The sequence below is a fragment of the Ambystoma mexicanum genome, chromosome 1q, assembly GCF_040938575.1.
Source record: "Ambystoma mexicanum isolate Mex_15411 chromosome 1q, UKY_AmexF1_1, whole genome shotgun sequence".
NCBI lineage: Eukaryota > Metazoa > Chordata > Amphibia > Caudata > Ambystomatidae > Ambystoma > Ambystoma mexicanum.
Window position 1 is genome coordinate 1,335,929,323 of NC_090922.1, and position 21,048 is coordinate 1,335,950,370.

The 21,048-nt window shown below is 48.9% G+C and overlaps 1 protein-coding gene across 2 annotated transcripts in view; it reads right to left on the reverse strand.

Annotated features, from left to right (window-relative positions):
- The window catches only part of ZFYVE9 (zinc finger FYVE-type containing 9), a 1,362,935-nt gene that overhangs the window by 706,770 nt on the left and 635,117 nt on the right, over window positions 1-21,048 (reverse strand). For both annotated transcript variants that reach the window (XM_069642200.1, XM_069642199.1), the window contains exon 8: window positions 7,111-7,234. In XM_069642200.1, the coding sequence (XP_069498301.1) occupies window positions 7,111-7,234 (124 nt within the window). The remainder of the gene's footprint in view (window positions 1-7,110; window positions 7,235-21,048) is intronic.

Consider the following 21,048-nt stretch of genomic DNA (forward strand, 5'->3'; position numbering starts at 1 on the left):
GCTTGTTGATGTAGTACATGGCTGTAGTGCTGTCCGTAAGGACCATTACTGTCTTGCCTTGTAGGTGTTCTTGGAAGGCTTTTAGCGCCTTGAATACCGCTAGTAGCTCCAGTAGATTGATGTGTTTGGATGCTACGTTCGGAGTCCACACTCCGTGAGCAGTCTGATGGTAAAGGTGAGCACCCCATCCTGTGAGGGATGCGTCTGTGGTTAGAGTGGCTTCCGCCGCGGGTGTGGCAAAGGGTTTTCCTTTTTCCATGTTCCCCTTTGTCCACCACTGTAGCGAGAGAACCAAGGCCTGCGAGACCACCACTAGATCGTCCCATTGTCCGCTGGCCTGACACCACTGGCTGTTGAGCCACTCTTGCATTGGGCGCTTGCGCAGGCCCGCGTGAGGTACCAAATAAATACACGACGCCATCATTCCTAGCAAGCGCATTGCTTTGCGTACCGTCACCTCTCGGCCGGTCACATATTGGGGGATCTGAAACAGCATGTTTTGGACCCTCTCTTTGGAGGGGAAGACGAGGCCGTCCCTTGTTTGAATTAGAGCCCCTAGAAATTGTTTGATTTGACTGGGGTCTAGACTGGACTTCTTTTCGTTGATGGAGAAGCCCAGTTGGAACAAAAGGTCTACCGTCTTTTGGGTATTGGAGAAACATGTTTCGTAGGAGTCCCCTGTTATGAGCCAGTCGTCGAGGTAAGGGTAAACTGGGATGGACAACCTGCGCAGGTGGGCCGCAGCCACTGCCAGTACCTTTGTGAATACCCTTGGTGCTGAAGCTATACCGAAGGGTAGCACCTTGAACTGGTAGTGTTTGCCCTCTATCATGAACCTTAGGTATTTTCTGTGCGCTGGCAACATTGAAATATGAAAGTATGCATCTTTCATGTCCAATGTTGTCATGTAATCTCCCTGTGAAAGCAGCGGGATCACGTCCTGTAAGGTCACCATACGAAACTTTTGTGGTTTGATAAACTTGTTCGCTGGGCGCAGATCTAATACAGGGCGCATGGTTAGATCCTTTTTGGGTACAAGGAAGTACACTGAATAAATCCCTTCCGTTACCTGAGATAGAGGCACGACCTCTATGGCTCCTTTTTCCAGCAGTTGTTGTACTTCTTGAAGAAGGATGGCAAGATGTTCCGGCGTCAACCGCCGTCCCCTCAGGGGTCTGTAGGATGGGGAACTGTTGAATTCGATACAGTATCCGTGGGCTACGGTGGAAAGTACCCAACAGTCTGACGTTATCTCCTCCCATGCAGGAAGAAAGGATGTTATCCGGCCCCCGACCGGTGTTGCATGGGAGGGGACGCGAATCTTCGCGTCACTTGGAGTTGTTGGGGGCTTGGGAGCCTCTGGGGGTGGATCCCCGACCTCTCCCTTTGCCCCGGCGTTGGCCTCTTTGGCTGTACTGGCCACTATTGGCTTGGTAATTGGTGGCAGGGTATTGCTGATGGTGACCTTGTTGTTGTTGCCGTTGGCCACGAAAAAAGCGCTTGTTGCCATAGCCGCGTCTGGTAGTGGGCTTAGAGATCTGGTCAAGAGTCTTGATAGTGTCGAACTCTTTTTTGGCCATCTCTAGGGCTTCATCTACCGCTTTTCCGAAGAGGTTGGCGTCCTCGACAGGTTTATTTATTAAAGACGCCTGTGTCTCCGGTTTAAAGCCTGAGTTGCGCAGCCATACATGGCGCTTTAGGAGTATTCCTTGTACCAGGGAACGTCCTGCTGTTTCTGCCGCGTCCAGAGAGTTTTTTACAATGCTCTGGTTCACTTGTGTTCCTTCGCCTATAGTCGACAGTAGGCGTGTACGTAAAGGCTCCGGTGCTTCCTCTGCGTCTTTGTGCAGTTTGGCCCACTGCGCGTCTGCGTAGCTCGCAAGCAAGGAATTGTTGTTGGCAATTCTTGCTGAGAAGGCAGCCGAGGAAGTAACTCTTTTTGCAAGGGCATATAGCCTCTTGCCCTCCTTGTCAGGGGGTGCCTCACTGGTGGAAAGTGGTACCCCTGCCCTCTTTCTAGTATTAGATACAACTAGGGAGTCCGGTATGGAATGTCCCCTAATGTAGAGCGGGTCTGAGGGTGAAGGAGCGAAAAGTTTCTCAATCCGTGGATTGACCCCTCTGATCAATGCGGGAGTGGACAGCGACGGGGTGATCCTCCTTTTAACTGAGGCGAGGAGTGGAATGGTCTGGCTGACCGGGGGTTTTTCTTTAATGACTCTTTCTACAAAGTCTAATTCTGGAGAGAGTTCTCCCGTGTCCAGTTAGAAATGCTCTGCTGCTCTGCGCAACAGTGCATTGAAAGTAGGCTGATCGTCAATTGGAGACGTGTTCCTAACTGGAGAATTATCCGGAGGAGTTAGATTTAGGGCATCAGTGTCGGAACACACTGATGGTGATTGCCAGGGGTGCGAAGGTCCTTCTCCTGGGCTAATCCCGAAGCCTTCTTCTATAATGTCTGTTCTGTCTTCTAGAGATTCCTCCTGGTTCTGTCCTTCGTTGTCCATGAAATCATCTTCTTCCTCGAAGTATTGTTCCTCCCCAGTGAGGTCATATACATCTTGGAAGTCTGAGGCTGTGTCCAGCAGGGGATCGACCAGCCTCGGTTTTTTGGCTCTGGGGTCGTCTTGAGGCCCTTCTCTAGTTCTTCTGAGAGTTAGAGGGGCTTGGGTACTCATAAACTTTTCCATCCTCTCCATACAGAGGTGGAGTCTCTCCATAGTTTCATGGGGTACCCCAGAGCGGTCTAGCGGGGGAAAACTCGAGTTGTCTACCTCGAAATGGCTCGACCTCTCCCAAAGCGTTGAGGAAAGTGTCCCGTCGCCCTCCTCAAAACCCTCAGGTGTGTCGGGAGACTCCCTGACTGAAGGGGGTAGTCCCTGCTTTCCTTCGGGTGTTTTCGGCGTATCCTTTGCTCTATGCGTAACGCTCGACGAAATCTTCGGCGTACGCTTTTGGGCGTCGGCTACAACGATCCTGGCTAAGCTATCGGCGACATTCTTGTCGGCGGAAGCTTGAGTTTTCGACGCTATGGGTATCGAGCGCTGTACGGCGGTCTGCGCCTTCTGTTGATGCGCACCGGCCGATGGTTTGGTGGTGGCGCCCTTGTTTGCCGAAAGCCCAGTCGCAGGTCGCGGCTGCGGTTGCGAGAGGGGCTTCGAACCCGAACGGTCCGAGGAGGCCGCCGGTGGAACCTGCGTCTCCTTGGGCGCCGAAGCTCTCTTCGACTTAGACGAAGAAGAGCCATGGGTTGTGTGCTTATCTTTATGTGAATCTTTGTGTGCGTCAGTGTCGCCGGGGTGTTCATCCCCATAAGCAGGGCGTGAGCCGAGCCCGTCGGGGCCGGGACAGACGACGAAGCGCGTAAGCGCTCCTTAGAGGGGGTTACGACTTCCGTGGCGGAGGTCGTGTCATCGCGTTCCTCGTCACTGTCGGTGGTAGCAGCGGCGGGTGAACCTTCGGCCTTCGACATCGCGTAGGCCGCCCACCTTTTAACCCTACGGTCTTTTAGAGTTTTAGGCTTCAGAAGCCGACAAGCCGCGCACCCTTCCTCTTTGTGATCGAGGGGCAAGCAGCGGTTACACCGTGAGTGCTTGTCCTTCCAAGTGAATTTGCCTTTACAAAGTGGGCAAAACCTAAATGGTGTCCTCTCCATAGCAGAGGCAATAAATCGCGATAAACACCCCCAGGGAAAGGAAGGGGAAAGGGAAAGGCATTCTCAGAAAGACCCAGAGATGTCCCACGACCCCACTCTCCCTACTGTATGTGGCCAGCGAGGCCAGGCCACGTGTTCGGCAGCGCCGAAGATTTCCTCCGCTCGACCCTCCGTCGACGATTTTGCTCGGCGGAGAACAGCTACACTGCGTCGAGGGAGTGCTGTATTAATCTTCGTAGAAGAAACGACCAAAGGTCGAGGGTTGCAATGTCTCTCGAGGAGCTCCGCGTGAAGGCGACCAGAAGCTGGGCGGAAAAAAACAATCTGAGGGACCTCGACGCGTGAGGGATTGTGGGTACAACGCACGTCACTATAGGGATAGTGTTTCAGACACGCCTGGTCGACGTCCCCTTTTCGACTACGAAAAACAAGATGCAATACTCCGCAGTGACCACTGGATGTCGGACCTATGCACAGCATGTGATTCTAAGCAGATTAACAAACATCAGAAACAAAGATTCTAAGTGGTACAAAACAATATCTTGAGAGCGGCCCTCCACATCCCAACAAGAGAACATCTCCAAAGCCAGAAGAAAAGCACACTGGCTCCCCATCCAGGAGCGCATTAAATTCAAAACCCTCTCCCCTACACACAAATGCTCATCAAACTCAGCTCCCCCATGCCGCATGCTTAGAATCACCAAGGCACATTCTTTCAGACCCACCAAGTCCTCCTACACTGACCACCTATCGTGCCTAAAGTCAAGAGATGCACAGCAGGAGGTTCAAGCTTCCCTTACCTCGCTGGGAAACTTTGGAACAACCTCCCACCCTCCCTCGGGGCCGAGAAATCACACTGGACTTTTTTTGGAAAGCTCTCAAAACCCAGCTCTTCTCCTAACCCTATACTCACCCCTTAGTCTTGTCAACATTATCAGCACTCTGTTCACCAACATGCACAATTCCATTTTCTCTTCTTTGTAACTTCTCCATTGTACTCATTACGGACGTAATCTGCTAACTGTATGACAAAGTTGTTTCCTTGACTTGTACCTGCAACAGCGCTTCAATGCCTCAGGGTTGTTTGTGCGCTTTACAAATGACATAAATAAATTGAATAAATATGAAATTCATATTTTCGGTGAAGTATTTATTATGAAATTACTACAGGAGTATATGTTTCTCACTCCATCCCGGTCTCTTAAGCTTGCATCCGCTTTCTTAATGGCACTCCATGGGTCCCCATCGCACTTTTAGGAAGGTTCTGCAGCTCCAGTGTCCTCCACAGTTGATTCCCAAAATCAAATTGATTATTTCAAACTTCATACAGTCAAACACTACTACCTCCTCTTTTCCTCGTTTTACTTGTTTGGGCTATATGCATTACTAGCCTGTCAAATGGTCTTGCTTTGCATAAGCTGCTAGACATTACACTCACCCAGATGTGCTTCTGTGTGAGATCAACAGGGAATGTGAAGAGGGAAAGGGACAATATGGTTAATTTGTGATTTCATACTTCCGCTTCACAATCACCAGTGTGGTCACTGGGAAACAGCATGCTTTCCCTCGGTAGAATCTCTGTATCTATCCAATGATATCCATCACTCTTTAGGAAAAGGTAGTGTTTTCTCATTGTTGGCATCACGTTCCTGTATTTGTTCGGTCATTTAGCCAGTGCACATGGTGTGTAACTGTTAAGGGAGGGGAGCCATACAACAAATAACCCACTTACTGATCTACTGAAATCTTCTTGCCCTGTTATTAGTTCAGAATTCAATTTGTGTTTCTTTTGCTAATTCTGACCCCTAAAATGTTTGGTTTTCTAGACTCTTTTCAACAAAACATCTCCTTTTTGATGTGCTGCCTTTAGTAGCTGTAGTGAGTTCGCGGAACTCCACCAATCCTGTACAAGGGCTCAAGTCACATGGACAGCAATGGTCTGGCGGCTATCCAATGTGCCTCCCAGAGGATGGACGGTGCAGGATTCCATGTGATCCTCCTCCCTCTCTCCCCCTCCCTGAGATGCAGTATGCCAACTGTTAAAATGCTTTTCCAAAATCACTCCTTGGTGGGTTGATTTTGGGCAGAGTGGCCAGAGGGGGTCTATAGCCGCGGGTCTTTTGGTTGTAGCCCTGAATACAAGCTATGGGGGTACAACCAAAAGACTAGCCCTGTGTCCCAACCAAGATTCAAGTTTGTTGGTACATGTGTTCTTTCTCTAAGACCATTCTCGAGTCCTTCTGCACAGCTTCCATATGAAGGCCTTTCTCAGCTCTCCTCACAGACATTAAAATGTGTTATTTTTTGAAAGGCCTTGTGTGTCTGCTTATATATTGAATGGGCAGCTTGTATGTATATCGGGCAGATGCTACAGACAAACTCATAGCCTGAGTGGGAGGAAGCCGTTGCTGTGGGATTGTGTTTTGTTGTGATACAGTTGAATTGTAAAGCCAAAAGTAGCTCCTGTTAGATGTTGGCATCAAGCTAACCAGGCTCTACAAGGCAACAAGAAGGAGCTAAATAGCTCCTAGCTCCATTCAATTTCGCACCCTGCAGCGATTCAAGGCAATCAAAGAACAATTGTTACTCCATTTGTATCAAAATATGCATTCTAGGTGAAAAGACCGTTTTAAGATCTTTTCGGAGCAGTCTTTCTAAATGGAACTATCACGGCCCTGCCGCACAAGATTCCACGCAGGGGCTGACAAGCACATCTGGACCCGGAAGTGCAGGATGAGGAGAACGGGTAAGTGTGCGGGTGCGTATGTATGTTTGTTTCAGGGGAGTGAGCGTAATGTGGGGGAGGGCTGATCTGAGAGATGGGGAATCCCGTGGGAGAGGGTGTGGCGGGGGCAGGGCGGATCAATGGGGGTCTGGAGGGGTGAAACCCCCGGAATATAAAATTAAAAGCATTTTAAAGGTCTCAAGAGAAAAAATCCTTTACAACGCGGGTTTTCCAATCAATATCAAACTGGGCATTGCAAACCAGACTTTTTCTCTTGAGACCTTTTAAATGAGGTCTATTCACATAGAACCAAAATATGTGCCCTTTTATACTAATCAAGCAAGTGTGACATTTCTTAGCAACACCGGACAGCTATTTCAGGTCACGATAGGTTCAGTAATTCAAAGTGGTTTATATCAATCAAATATTGTGCAAACTCCTATTGCACCTATCTTTACTTGGCTATACATTGGTTATGAAAGCTTTTGGATCATCATAACTGGAAATCTACAACAATCATAAATCTGCCTATACATGTACAGCTTATAGAAAATACAGAATGCTGCTGTGGTTTGTTTGTGCTTCAAAACGAAGCAGTTAAAGGCGCATTTCTCACACTGCGATCACACCCACATGTATTAATATACTGGCTCCAAATTAAAGCAAAATAAAGTCTTTGTGCTTGCAGTGATTCTCTGACAAATGTCCAGTAATGTAAGCATTCACTGACCTCCTTTTACACCAGTAGAGATGAGAATTGGAGGAAGCCCATCTTCCGGAATTAGATTCATTGCACTCCCCACTGGACTTCCAACCTGATTAATACTACTAGAAAAAAGGGATGGGTTTTCAGTCTAAAAAAGGGAGAGAAGAAAAAAACATTAACGTATATAAAAATAATGAACAAGAGTGATTTAATTCAAAATCAAGACAACTTCAATTTAGTGATCAGGTTCATGTTTGTAAATCAAATGGATTGCAGGATTGTTAGGCAAAGTGTGAATGCAGTACCGTGTGGGACCACTACAGACAATTATGACTACAGGTGTAAGCAAAACCAACCTTTGGTATAAGTCTGTACCACACAGTTTTGGTAGCGTGTTGAGCAGCTCATTTCAAGAGGGAATGTGAGCAGTAATGATGTTCCACAGAGGTCTACAATCACAGGTGTTCAAATAAACTCTTACTCTCAAGGTTTCTTTGATAAATATTTCTTAATTTATTTATCTGTCAGTTATAAAACATTCGATAGATTATATAATACACACAAACACATTACAATACTATTTCAGGAATACTTTTCAAGAGGAGTAAAATGCAAAGATTATTAGACCATGAAAGGTTACAATTATTCTTAGACCGTGCAAGTATTTAGAGTTCACCAGAAGAGTCAATTCAATAGGCTAAAACAAAGTCAATGGGCTAAAGTCTTGGATAGGCTAGAGCAGTTCTGGTAGTAAAACGGTAAAGTCTGAAAAAATGTTTAGAAATAGTTTGTAGCAAGAGGAATCATATGTCGGGTCACAAGCCGATTAGGCCTGTGAGTTGGGAAAGTTTCAAGCACTTTCAACGCAAGAGGCAAGTACTGAGTGTGGTTTTACAGTACCTTACAAATGAAGAAAATGAGTCAGCTGATGAGTTCTGTTCCTGGCAATTCCTGCAGATCTCGCTGTTCCTGGGCCTCGGTTGTGGGGACAAGAGGGAGGACGTCGGGGGACTCCTGCACTGCACTTGAACAGTCAACAGCTCGCAACTGGCAAACTTCTATTCCGTAGTTGTAAGAAAAGCACACCAACTGGAGTCACTCTCCCTGGTTCTACGGTTTCCTGCAGAAACCCTGAGGAAATTCAACCAGCTCCGAGATAAGGTGTCCAGGTGGCTTATTGTTGAGTTGATTGGTCCCACCAACTCAAAGGGAGAAGTCGTCCTTGCAGGGGCTTCTCCGTCTAAGTGAACTTGGCGATTCGGACCTGCAGCAGGGCTTCACCGAGTAAACCAATGGTCCAGGAGTTGCAGCAGCCATACTCTTCAAGCTCATCTTCGGTTCTTTCGTTCCAGTGGTCGACTCTGCCTTCCAAGCCAAGAGACTCGCCTTTTATTCAGTTCTCTCCCATTCATTCCAGCATAGCTGTCACTCACCCAGCAGGGAGGCTGTCCTTGCCTCAGCCAATCACCAAAGAGTGCATTTGGGTCTCCTAGGAGACTAGGCACAGGGAGTTTCGAGTACCTCCCTCACTTCCTGCCCACCCCAGACACTCAGGCTCCAGAGGAAGTCTTCACTCCTGAAGCCTGCCAAAGGCAAAGGAACAAAGGGACCAAACCTAGTTTGGCAAGCAGAGACACTCAGGAAGGACCTTTCCAAAAGGAAATGGCGAAAAAAGAAGACCAGGACCTGTTTAAACAAAGGGGGCTCAGACGCCATCTTGAAAAACATGGCTCCCGCGATTTAACGCTACCGGAGCTACGAATAGTTTGCGGTCGGGAAAAATCATGGTAGTTCGTTGTAAAACCACTTCCACCAGCCATTCTGAGAGGAAAGGTTAGAATTTGGCTGCTAGATGAGTATTTAGACACAGGGTATACTAAGTAACCCCTCCAGCACTTTATTGTAATATAGGGTGTGCTGGGTCTAGGAATTTAAACGACTAGTAAAGTCAATTTGACTTTACTTACTCTGGGAAATAGTAGTTTATCCCAGAGAAGGCATTTAAACCTTGGGAAAGCCTAAAAAGGTTTCCCTGTGCCACTGCACTGAGGGGGCTGTGTGACACAAATGAAAAGATGAAGCCTATGGAGTGGTTTAGACTCCATAACCAAAGGAAACACACACAGAAAACACATTGAATTGAAAAGTTCAAAGTCCCACAGTTTACCAAAAGAGCTGGAGGGCTCCAAGGTTGGAGGAATTGGCACAATATTGAGAATTCTCCCTAACAAGGTTAATTTGAGAATTGCAAATGGCCTAGAGTTTGGTGGAAAGACCACTTTGCAAAATGTTCACCATCTACAATATATGAAAACAATTGCACTAGAAAATCTACCCTGTCAGAACAAGATCACCAACCTTTTCCTTAATGAGAACGGCTGCTGGTAAATAAAAAATATCTGCGCTATTAATTAAAAGAAAGCTTTACTGAACTATTTACTAAATAATGGGATCAGTGAATGACCTTTTAGTTCCCCCTGATAAAAATACTCTGTCATTGGCAAGAGCTGGCAATGTTTGATTTTGATAGTGTGATTATATTCTGTAATTTTATGTAGCCCTTATGTGCTTGCAATAGGGAAAACGTGTTTATGCTGAAGACAAAAGTGCACATTGTAACGCTCACCTGATTCTCGCAGAGGCGCCGGTCTTGACTGGGCGACTACCGTATCTTCAAAGGTGATGTGTAGCACCCGGTTGGCTCTTTGGGCTGGACCTCTGTGCACTGTATGCCTGACGTGTAGAGTAAGATGTCTGCAGATAGAAAATATGGGGTTAATGAACTGGGGTTATTGGGGTGTCCCTATCTCTTTCCTCTTCTCCTCTCCTGTAGACCCCCAAAGGTTAACGCTCTCACCTTAGGTAAGTGAATGCCGAGCTCTCCATCTGCCTCGGGGCAGGGTGCTGTAACCAGTTTCTTCACTGGCTAGGTAGCGCAGGCCTCTTGACTTCAGAGGACTGCTGTCCGTCGTTTACTGCACGAACGGTAAGTTTCGAGTCATTCAAATGTCTTTAAAGTCTTTAGTAATGATGTCTCTTGTTTTGCAGGGTTCCGGCGATGGCGGATGACGGGCTGAAGTGAGTTGAAGATGGAGCCCGTGTGATGAATAGAAGCGCCTGGAAGCACGTAAGTAAGCGCTTGTTGCCTGCTTCACTATGCGCTCTAACTGTCTTTTTATTTTGCAGGTACGAGTTCGGAGCGGCTGCAGGGTGCCGGAATACCCACTGGATTAGATGTGGAAAGGAGTAATGGCACGTGAGTATTAAAGTTCCCCAATGTCTTTAAACGCACCTTGTTTTGTCTTTCAGATGCGGGATGCAGCGCCGAAGGCCTCCGGAGCGCACGAAGAGTAGGTAAGCCTTTGCCTTTCAGATGCCGGAATGCTAACCTGTTCTTTCTTGTCTTTATAGGTGTTGCTGAAGACTGGATTCAGGATGGTAAGCCTTTTTCCTTAGGCCCAGGACCGGATGCAGAAGACACGATGAGCGTTCTGCTGCAGAGGTTGCAGAATAACGCAAAGCAAGATTCATCCACCGGGTGTGGTTTAAATAGCCTCCTGTAGTGCTTAGGTATCTCCTTCCACAGCCACGCCTAAGTAAGAAAAGAGTTCCTGGTAAGAAAAGAGTTCCTGCCTTCCAGAAGAGTTCCAGTGTTCTGAATCTAGGGAGTGGCTCCAGCCCCACCCAACAGGAAAAGTAGTTCCAAACAGAAGAGGATCAGAGGCTCAACTGGCAGGCAAGTAAGCAGCATGGTCTGCTGAAGGTAAGTCCACCCAAGCATTATGAGCCCGACGCTTCCAGCGCTGGGACTGGGCATATTTATGAGCCTGGTGCCACTGGCGCCAGGACTGGGTCCAAAAGGTCCCAATTGGGACTGGTTGGCACTCGGAACCTGGGTTATGGATCTGCTTCCAAGGGAGTTGGGAAAACCCTGACCTTTTGGAAGCAGAGATCATGACACACATTGGCACATGACAAACATTGGGGAATGGAATCATGCAGGGTCGCTTCTCAACTACCACCAGGCCTTGTTTGCCAGCACAGGGGGAAGCTGTAATGCAGCCCAACCAGAGCTCCAGCACGGCTTTGGGCACAGTGTGGGTCGACCATCCACAAGTCCAGCAACGGTCCCAGGGAGCCCCAACAACGTCCACATGCATCCCCAGAGGGAAAAGCTGTAACACAGCACAGCCAAAGCTCCAGGACAGCCAGAGGTGCTACCCCCAACATTCAGCACCTGTCTCCAATGTGGGTTGCCCTTCCCCAGGCTCAGCCGTGGTCCCAGAAAGCCCCGGCAGGGTCCCCATTTCTCCCAGGAGGGAAAACCTGTAACACGGCATGGCCAGAGCTCCAGGACAGCTGACAGTAGTGCCCCATCCTTGGGCGCCTGTCTCCCACGTCGGTCAACTGTCCCCAGCCCAGCAGCATTTCCAGGGAGCCCAGGCAGGGCCCCCATCCCTCCCCAGAGGGAGGGACTAATGCAGCACAGCCAGAGCACTAGGATGGCCGGGAGTGCTGCCCCGGACTTGGCCGTCTGCCTTGCACATGGATGTGGAGTGTAATGTTTTGCATTACGTGGGGGGCAAATCGGTGCACAACTGCACCAATTTGCCCCCAAAAAAGGTACAACATGCTATATGGTAGGTTTTTTCCGGGGGTGGCGGGCCGATTGCTCCCCAAGATCATATCCATGGTGGCCTAGTGGTCCTTGTTGCTTCCCTGGGGAGGCAAAATGGGCTCAGACCCTCAATTCTGCCCCCTCGCTTCCCCCAGGGAAGAAGCAATCTGCCCCTTCCAGAGTGGACTGGCAAGGCACACGGCCAGCCCCCCCAATGCACCCAAGGCATTTACTACATCTGTAGTATGACAGCAGAACACCTTAGTGGTCTGGAGAACAGAGTCATGGCCACATGCACAGTAATAGACATTTGCAACTCATCACCAGACAAGACATGCGCAAAGAATTGAAGTAGGATCTTGCCAGTGGAGGTGGCCAGTGGTCTCAGCATACTCAATACCCAGGAAATAAAGATACAGGTGGAATCAGGGTTGATGTAGCGGCGACTTACTGTACTACGGATGTGTGAGACAATATCAGATGTCGCTGGCATAACTGGGTCCGAAAGTGCAGCACTCTCTCCACTATTGCGCAAACCCCTCTTTGGAAGGCTAAGAGGGTGCCCAGAGCCATACGGTTCTGGAGAATCATTGTCCGGAGGCCTATTTATCACGGGACAGTAGTGTTCATGGCAGGTGAATAGCGTTAAGTTCATATGGGCAAGAAGGGGGACAGGAAGTAGCCCGCAAAAAAATCTGTTGGTTCAGGGCATGACAGTCAACAGTTCTGCAGCAGGGCAAATGTGAATGTTCAAAGGAGCTTCAAGTGGACTAGATGCTGAGCAAAAGCTTACAGTTCAGTGTTTGTGGCGGTGTCCGTGCACTCCTTGCTAAAATATCAAGCTAGGCAAAACAAAGCACAGGCAGAAGGCGTCGACACAGAGCTAACAGGCAGCATAACTCTGCAAGCGGTATGAAAATGGAGAGCGGTGAAAGCAGGCAGGCAAGGGACAATGGGAGATGCACGGATAAGAACCCAGGAAGTTAGCATGAGATCCGCAGGCTACAGGGCACATACCATTAAGTACCAGCATCCAACTGTCCATCACGTCGGGAACGGTGCGGTTTGTGCACAAGTGTCATTACAAAACGCACTAGATGTCCTGGGTGTGCCACCATCTTGAAGTGGGTGACAACTCTCCGTGAGCCTGAGGCACAGCAGTGAAGTCACCACTGATCCCAACAAGACCACCATTGGATGAGGTGCGTGACGGTATAACCTCTGCTCTGGGAACATGCACTGGCCTGTAACTCTTCCAGTCCACCAGGTACTGCATTTTACTATGAAAATAACAGGATTCACAGAACTGTACCACTTCATATTAGGGGTATCCATCCACCAATACAGGTGCACGTCTGCAGAAGCAGTCAGCACAGTGAGGTTTTAACTGGAGACATGAAGCACTGGATGGATACATGAACAAGAAGCAGGAAGCTGAAGACAGAAGGCAACTGGATTGATTTGCCTGGTTATCAGAAACAGTCTGAAAAACTTTGGAACTAGTTTAGATGGGCAAAGTCTAGCAGGTCAATATTGTGATGATAACCATACCTGGTCTCCTACAAGGAAGAGAGACTCCTTTTGTCATTTATCTCCAGTTTTCTTGACAGACACCAGAGTATCAGTCAAGGAGAGCAGAGCTTGTAAAAGACAGTACTTTAGGTGAGTGAAGTGAGCGTCAACTGAAGGGGGCACTATAGTCCATAGAACTGTGAGTGGGAAAGATCTGAGGGTGGTATTCATGGGTGCAATGGAATGGACTGTCCTTTATAGCAGAATGTAGTGAGTTCTATAGGTAAATTCTGCTGTGGAAAGGACATCAACCCACTTGTCTGGTTGAGGCGCTCAGTTTGGCCGTTAGACTGTGGATGATCACCAGAAGAGAGAACTCTATGTATCCCCATACTCTTGCACAGGACCGACCAGAATCTTGAAACATATTGCAGGCCTTGATCGGACAGAATGGTATTGGGTAGTCCATATAAAAGGAATATGTCTCAAGAAAAGTTTGGCATCTCACTAGTTGTGGCAAGTTTCATCAGAGGAGAAAAATGCACCATCTTGGAAAAAGACTAATGTCACCAGGATAGTGGTATACTCTCTAGATGGGTGTAATTCTACAACAAAGTCCGTAGAAATGTGTTGCCATGGTTGAGTAGGCAAAGCTTTTTGCGGGGGAGTTTCCCGTAACATGATCCAAGATTTCTTTTGGACTGGAGACATACAGAAGATGACTCAACCCCAACATAGTCTGTAATGTCAGACTTGAATTTTAGCCACCAGAAATGTCTAGCCATGATATCCAATGTACTCTTGATGCTCCTGTGTCCAGCTGACAAAGAACTATGACACATCTGAAGAACCTTAGATTGGATAGCATGTTAGGTATACGAAGTAACTGCCCCTTAAAGAGAAGGCTGCCTCGCTTGCAGACTTTTGGATCAGCTAGAATTTCATCCAGTGAAGGCGTATTGATATTTTATTTGTATCATGCTCATAAACAAGTGTTTCAGAGCATGACGAGGCAGGGGAGGGGAACAAGGGAGAACAAAAAACAACAATCTTACTAGGCCCAGTGACATTGAGAATGTGCAAGTGCACGGGATAGGGAGGGGGAAAGTGCAGGGTGTAGGGGGAAAAGTGGAAAGTGCTAAGCAAGAGAAATAATAACAAAGAGGTAATGCAGCCAACAAGTGGCAAGTGCTAGGTTTAAGGTGCAGACCCAAGTGCCAGGGTTGCCAGGAGGCAGTGCGCTGCGTGGCAGGGTGAGCAAGTACCTAGGCACGAAATCAGAGGGTAACCATGTGCGCAATCCCGAAGCAGGACAGATGAACAAGGGAGAAGAGAAGCGAAGGCTGAAGCAAAGAGGAAGATCTTGAGGTGCTTCCGGAACCGGTTCTCCTCAAGTGAGTGTGGCAGGGAGGCTGTTCCAGAGGGAGTTTCCAGCCGAAGGAGGAGATCTACACCCAGCTCGTTTCTATGAGGAACGACTGACCCTGAGGGAGTTGGGAGAGCAAAGAGCTTGAGAGGGAAGGTGTTTACAGAGGGAAAGTTGTAGGTATTTTGGACCCATGCCCCAGAAAGCCTTGTGGACAAGACAATGCAAAGGGTCTTGAATGTATTCCTTGCAGCCCCTGGGAGCCAATGAAGAGATTTCAGGGCTGGAGAAATACGATCCCAGGGCTTGAGGCCAAGGACAAGTCTTGCAGTCTTATTCTGGATGAGTTGCAAAGGGCAGAGAGCAGAAGCAGGTGGACATAAAATGAGGCTGTTGCAATAATCCAACCTAGAAAGAACCAGGGCTCGAGAGACGGTGAGCTTCTTGGGGAAGGAGAGGAAAGGCAGAATACCTCTGAGGTGCAGTTGGAAGTTTGACTTTTTGGTGACATCAGAGATGTGGGCAGAAAAGGAAAGTGTGGAGTCGAAAAGGACCCTGAGGTTCTTAGCCTCGCAGGTGGGGGGGACCAAGGGAGGTCAGCCAGAGGGCGACAGGAAAAGAGGGTGAGGATATGCCGATGAGGAGGATCTCAATCTTTCTGGCATTTACGCAGAGCTCATTAGCAGCACACCACTACTGAATAGAAGACGGGTAATCTGAGATGCGAGAAAGAGAAGAGGTGGCAGGGGGAAGCCTGAAAATGAGTTGAGTGTCATCCGCATAGCACTGACATTGCGAGCAGAAAAGAACAATGCGATGGGCGAGAGTGGCCAGGTATTGGTTAAAAAGCCAGGGTGAAAGGTTAGAACCCTGCGGAACACTACAGGTAGAGAGGGAGATGGAGGAAAGGAAGGAGACAAGTTGGACCTGGGAGGGACAATTGAAGAGGAAAGAGGTCAGCCAGGTCAGAGCCGAATCAGTGATACCCAGGTTGTCACGGAGACGATTGAGCAGAATGGTATGGCTGACCGTGTCGAAGGTAGAAGAGAGATTGAGTAGTAGAAGGACAGAGGCCATGTTGGAGTCAAGGTTGGAGAGCAGACCTTCACAGATGTTCAGGAGAGTAGTTTCCATGCTTCTGGCCGCTCTAAAGCCAGACTGATGGTCATGGAGACAGCCAACAGAGCCAGAGTGAAGGTTAAGTTACGAGATGGGCAGCTTTTCTAGGAGTTTGCCAGGAAGGGAGTGATAGAGATCGGGTGATAGTTTGCCAGACAAGAAGGGTTGGCTGTGGGCTTTTTTTAGAAGCGGGTGCACAAGAGAGTGCTTCAGAGGGGAGGGGGAGGCTCCAGAGCGAAGGAGAGTTTGCAGAAATCGGCCAGGGCAGGAGAAAGGGTGTCAATGTGGTCCTAGATAGTTGGAGGAACAGGGAAGAACCTGTTTTGACGAGACTTTTCATGCAAGTTTGTATTGACATTTCTTAAACAAACTGTGGTAAAACAGAATAACAGTCCCCCCCGTCCCACCTCCCCTCCCTCCCACCTAACCCCCCTAACTCCCCTCCCTTCCGCCTACCCCTCTCCCCCCCAGGTCAGAGCTGTTCCCTTCTGTGATCTTGCCCATGGAGTGTTCGCCATCGTACCTCCTCACGGCATGCTGATTCTGAGGATTTCATCTACACCAAGACAATCTTGGGGCCAACCCTCGTAGGCCTCCCTCTTCCCTCCAGCCGTTTGTCTCCAGTTCACCTCTTGCTTTTGGCTGGGGCCCGTTCTAACCCAAGCCCCGGAGCTTCATTCTCCGTGGACACCAGGCCCTCTGAGTCCATCTGGAGAAATTGTAGGACCAAATCCCAGTCCGTGAGAAACTTCTGATGCTCTCCCCTTATCGAGTATGTCACCTTCTCCAGGGATGCTAGGGTCCACACCTTTCCAACCCATTCATGATCCATGCCGGTCAAGTGGCACAGCGAGTAGAGCGCCCGCTTTGACACCCGTGCAGAGCCTGTTAACGCAGGTTCGAATCCCGGCGGGGCCAAACTCAGCCTTTCATCCTTCCGAGGTCGATAAATGAGCACCACACACCGTGGGTAATAATAAGCAGCGCTCAGATACCTGAGGGTTTGTAGCGCTATATAAAAAAGCCTAATTAATTAATGGGTGCATCCTTTGCTTTCCACTTATCGGCCACTAGCAGCGCCCCTGCCATCATTAAGCTCACATATATCTTCCATTGGGCTTTCATGACCTAAGTTAGCACCGTTCTGGGAGATGATACAGGAAGCAATTAAGGACATGTTGGGCCTAGACATAGGGGTTGGATGGCAACCTGGACAAGTCCAGGTTGCCATCCAACCCCATGATAAACAGCCCTGGGTTAACCCCTATGTCTAGGCCCAACATGTCCTTAATTGCTTCCTGTATCATCTCCCAGAACGGTGCTAACTTAGGGCATTGCCACCATGTGTGGCCCCACGAGCCCTCTCCACCACATCCCCCTCCAGCAAGAGGAGGACGCCGAGCGATAGAGTTTTGTCAGTTTGCATGGGGTGAGATGCCACTGATACACCATCTTTGTCCAGATTTTGTGAATATGCATTGAATTCGTTAGCTTAGGAATATTTTCCCCACGGACTGCCACTGATCTGGGTCAATTGAATGCTTAGTCTCACTTTCCCAATTGCCCATGAATTTCCTATCTGCAACCTCCTCCCCATCCTTAAGTAAGCTATACAGGTCCACTAACAAGGTATCTATCCCGAGTTAGTAGATACATATTTCTCAAATGGGGTTAACTCCCTGGTTGCTGCCGCCTTTATTGTGGGATGCGAGGCCCAGTGCCTTAGTTGTGTGTATCGGAAACGTTCTCTTTCTCCCATTTCGAAATTGCTTTTGCATTGGGGGAAGGATTTCATCTGCCCCCACTTCATATAAGTCTCCCAGCAGCCTACAGCCCCCTTCTTGCCAAGCGTCAAAACCTGAGTTGATTCCCCCCCCCTCCTCACCCCGGCGTGAATTGAGGGTTTGCGAAGATGGGCGTGAGAGGTGAAGGGAATTTTTGATCTCTTCACCACTTCATCCCACAGACGTCCTACCAGCGCCAACAGCCCGCTGCAGTACATGTTTCGGGGCATATCCTCCCAGGGAAGCCACTTCTAGGCCAGGTCCCACTACTGCTCTGCATCTCCCTCCATTTCTTCCCCCGGTCATCCTTTGCCCAGTCCCGTAGAACCCTAGCAGCTCGGTAGTAGCTTATCGAGTCTGGGTCCCCCATCCGATCTCTATGCCTGGGCTGCTGCATCTGCTTGTGGGATATTCTAGGTTTTTTATTGTCCCAGATGTATGCCTGTGTGAGCTTGCTTAACTTCCTGAAGAAAGGAGCCGGCACTTTGGCCGCTAGAGCCATTAACGCATATAATAGTTTCGGAAGGATAACCATTTTGACAGCATTAATCCTGCCCATCCAGGAAATAGCTAGAGGCCCCCAACCTTGAAGTAACCTCTTAATCTTTCCCAGGAGCGGAGGGAAGTTTGCTTCACAGAGTTGTTCAATGGATTCCGTTATATAGATTCCCAAGTACTTTATCTTGCCCGGGGCCCACGCATATACTGAGAGATCCTTCAACTCCCTTTCCTTCCCAGGGGACATTTGCAGGCACAGTACTTCCGAATTGCCCTTATTGATTTTTAGGCCTGACCGAAATCCACCATGTTCCCATCAACTGCCTCTAGCGACTCCTGGGGGCTTGTCAGGGTTAGCAGCATATCGTCTGCAAAAGCAGCCACTTTATGGGCTTTCTGCCAAAGGGTACACCCTGATCGCCTGGGCAGACCTCACTTTACTCAGGAGCAGCTCTAGGTAAATGGCATAGAGTAACGGCGACAGGGATCAGCCTCGTTTAGTGCCTCTGGACACTGCCACTGGATCCGAGACCTCCCCATTGACCATCAGACGTAGCGTGGGGTTGCAATAGTTAGCCTCTATCTTGGACATGAATGCCTCCCCAAAACCCATTTTGCGCATAGTCGAGAAAAGAAAGCCCCATTCTACCTGATCAAAACGCTTTTTGAGCGTTGAGGGCAACCACTATGGCCTTGGTACTCTAAAATGTGAGCAATTCTCCTGTTATTGTGTGTGTCTACCACGCACGAACCCGTACTGGTCATCCTCGACCAGGGACGGGAGAAGGGGGTCTAGTCTGGCTGCCAAGATTTTGGTATAAATCTTTGCATCCAGGTTTATTAGGGCAATTGGTCTGTATGCGCCACATGATGTGGGGTCTTTCCCTTGCTTGGAGATTAGTACAATTTTCGCCTCTTCCATTGATTGAGTTATCCCTCTCCCAAAACCCAAAGCCATTAAATAGAGCTACCATACGTGGGGCTAACACTTCTCTAAACGTTTTGTAAAAATCTGCCGTAAAGCCGTCAGGCCCCGGGGCTTTATTGGGTGGGAGTGCAGCGATAGTTCCGAGTACTTCTTCTCTGGTTAACTCCTTCTCTAATTCTCTGCCACAGTTATCCCAGGCACGTTACACCCCTCCAGGTAGTCCGCTTGGGCCCCTTCTTCTGGATTTTCAGACCGGTGAACATCTCCATAATACCTCGCAAATTCTCTTTAATCGCCTGGAGTTCTGTGATCTCTTCCCACCCTGCAGTCTTGATTTTTTAAATCGTTCTATCCGTCTCCTCTTTTCCAAGCATCCTCGCTAGCAGCCTATCCGCTCTGTTGACCTTGACATAGTACATCTGCTTGAGGTGGATCAGGGCCCTCTCTGATTTAGTCGAGAGTAACTTATCCAGTTGGCCCTTGATCGCCCTATATTCCCATCTGGTCTCCCCTGAGGGTTTGCTAGCCAGTTCTTGCGTCAATATCTTCAACTTGGCCTCCAGGTCGTCTTCTAACCTTCTCACCTCCTAATCCCTCCGTGCCTTTATCCCAATTATCTTCCCTCTAATGGTGGCCTTGAAGGCGTCCCAAACTATCCCAAGGTCCATTCCCTGCGTGTCATTCATCTGAAAGTATTTGGCTATCTCCTCTCTTAATTCCCCCTGCAGTGTCTGATCTTTGAAGATGTGTGCCGGGTATTTCTATCTCCATATCCCCACAGCTTGTGATGGTTGTGTGAATGTCACCATGATCGGGGCATGGTCCGAGATCGTTATTGCTCCCACCTCCACCTCCCTGAGTCTGCCTAACTTGGGGCATGAGATCCAAACAGTCTATTCTTGACACCGACCAATGTGCATGGGAGTAAAACGTGTACCCCCTGGCTTCCCCCCTCTTTTCCCTCAAAGCGTCCACCAGTGAGAGGTCATCTAATTTACCCTGCAGCTCCCTCGACAGTTTAGTTTGAGCATGAAAGATTATAGCACTCCTGTCCCTTTCCGGATCCCAAGCTATATTAAAATCTCCTAAGAGAATTGTGACCCCTTCTAGTTTATGTAGCATTGCTTGTATGAAGTGATCTTGCCCTGTATTTTGGAGCGTAGATGGTTGCTAGTGTTATGAGCTCCCTCCACCTTTGGAGAATCATTGCTAGAAATCTACCTCGGTGTCCCTGGAAGTACTCGTGATGGTCAAGTCTAAACTATACTTCAGGCCTTTGAGGACCCCCCACCCCCTTCTTCCCCTGATCATTAGACTGTTGTAGTCAATTGTACCCCTTTAGACTCAACCTCTGCCCATCTTTCCCCTGTATATCCGTCTCCTGTAAGGCTATAATGTCTGGGTTTTCTTTTGCTAAGAACAACTCTTCTTCACCGGCGAATTCAGTCCTTTAATATTTAGGGACAAGATTTTCAGCGATCTATCCATTGTCGAGAGGTAATGGTGTAACCCTTTGATTCCAGCTTGCTGGGGGGTAACGCCCCCCCATCCCACCATGACCTGAGCCCCGCACCCCACCGGTCCCTCTCCCATCACCAGGTTGGCACCACCAGCCTATAGGCCCCCCCCCCCGAACTTCTTCTAGAGGTGCGATGCAGCATTCCATCCCCATTGGACCCTATGGCAGGTCTACCCTGACCCATAGGTGATCCAACAATTCCCCCTACCCCTCCACCACCTGAAACCACTTATGCCAATTACCCCTCCCCGGGTGCTCCTACTGTGGGCCTGTGAACATGGCGACACCTTCAACTGGGCTGCAAGCCCTGGGCTTCCCCTTCCTGGGAGGGGACTTTAGCTTGAGGGGTTCGGGCCTGATGGGCCCCTTCTCCTTGCCTTCCTTCTTGATTCTTGCATCGTTCACTCCCATGCCTTCCTTTTTGGACTGCGGTCTATCCTGTCCTGTAATTCTTTCGAGGACAGATCCGGCTCTATATCGAGGCTATTTGCTCCCTCCTACAAGGTGGTAATCTGTCTGTCTTTTGTCCTATTCAAACACAAGGCCGAACAGGAAAGTCCATTTGTATCCGAGGCCCCTTTTCTGTAACTCCTGCGCTATCGGGCGCATCTGCCTTAT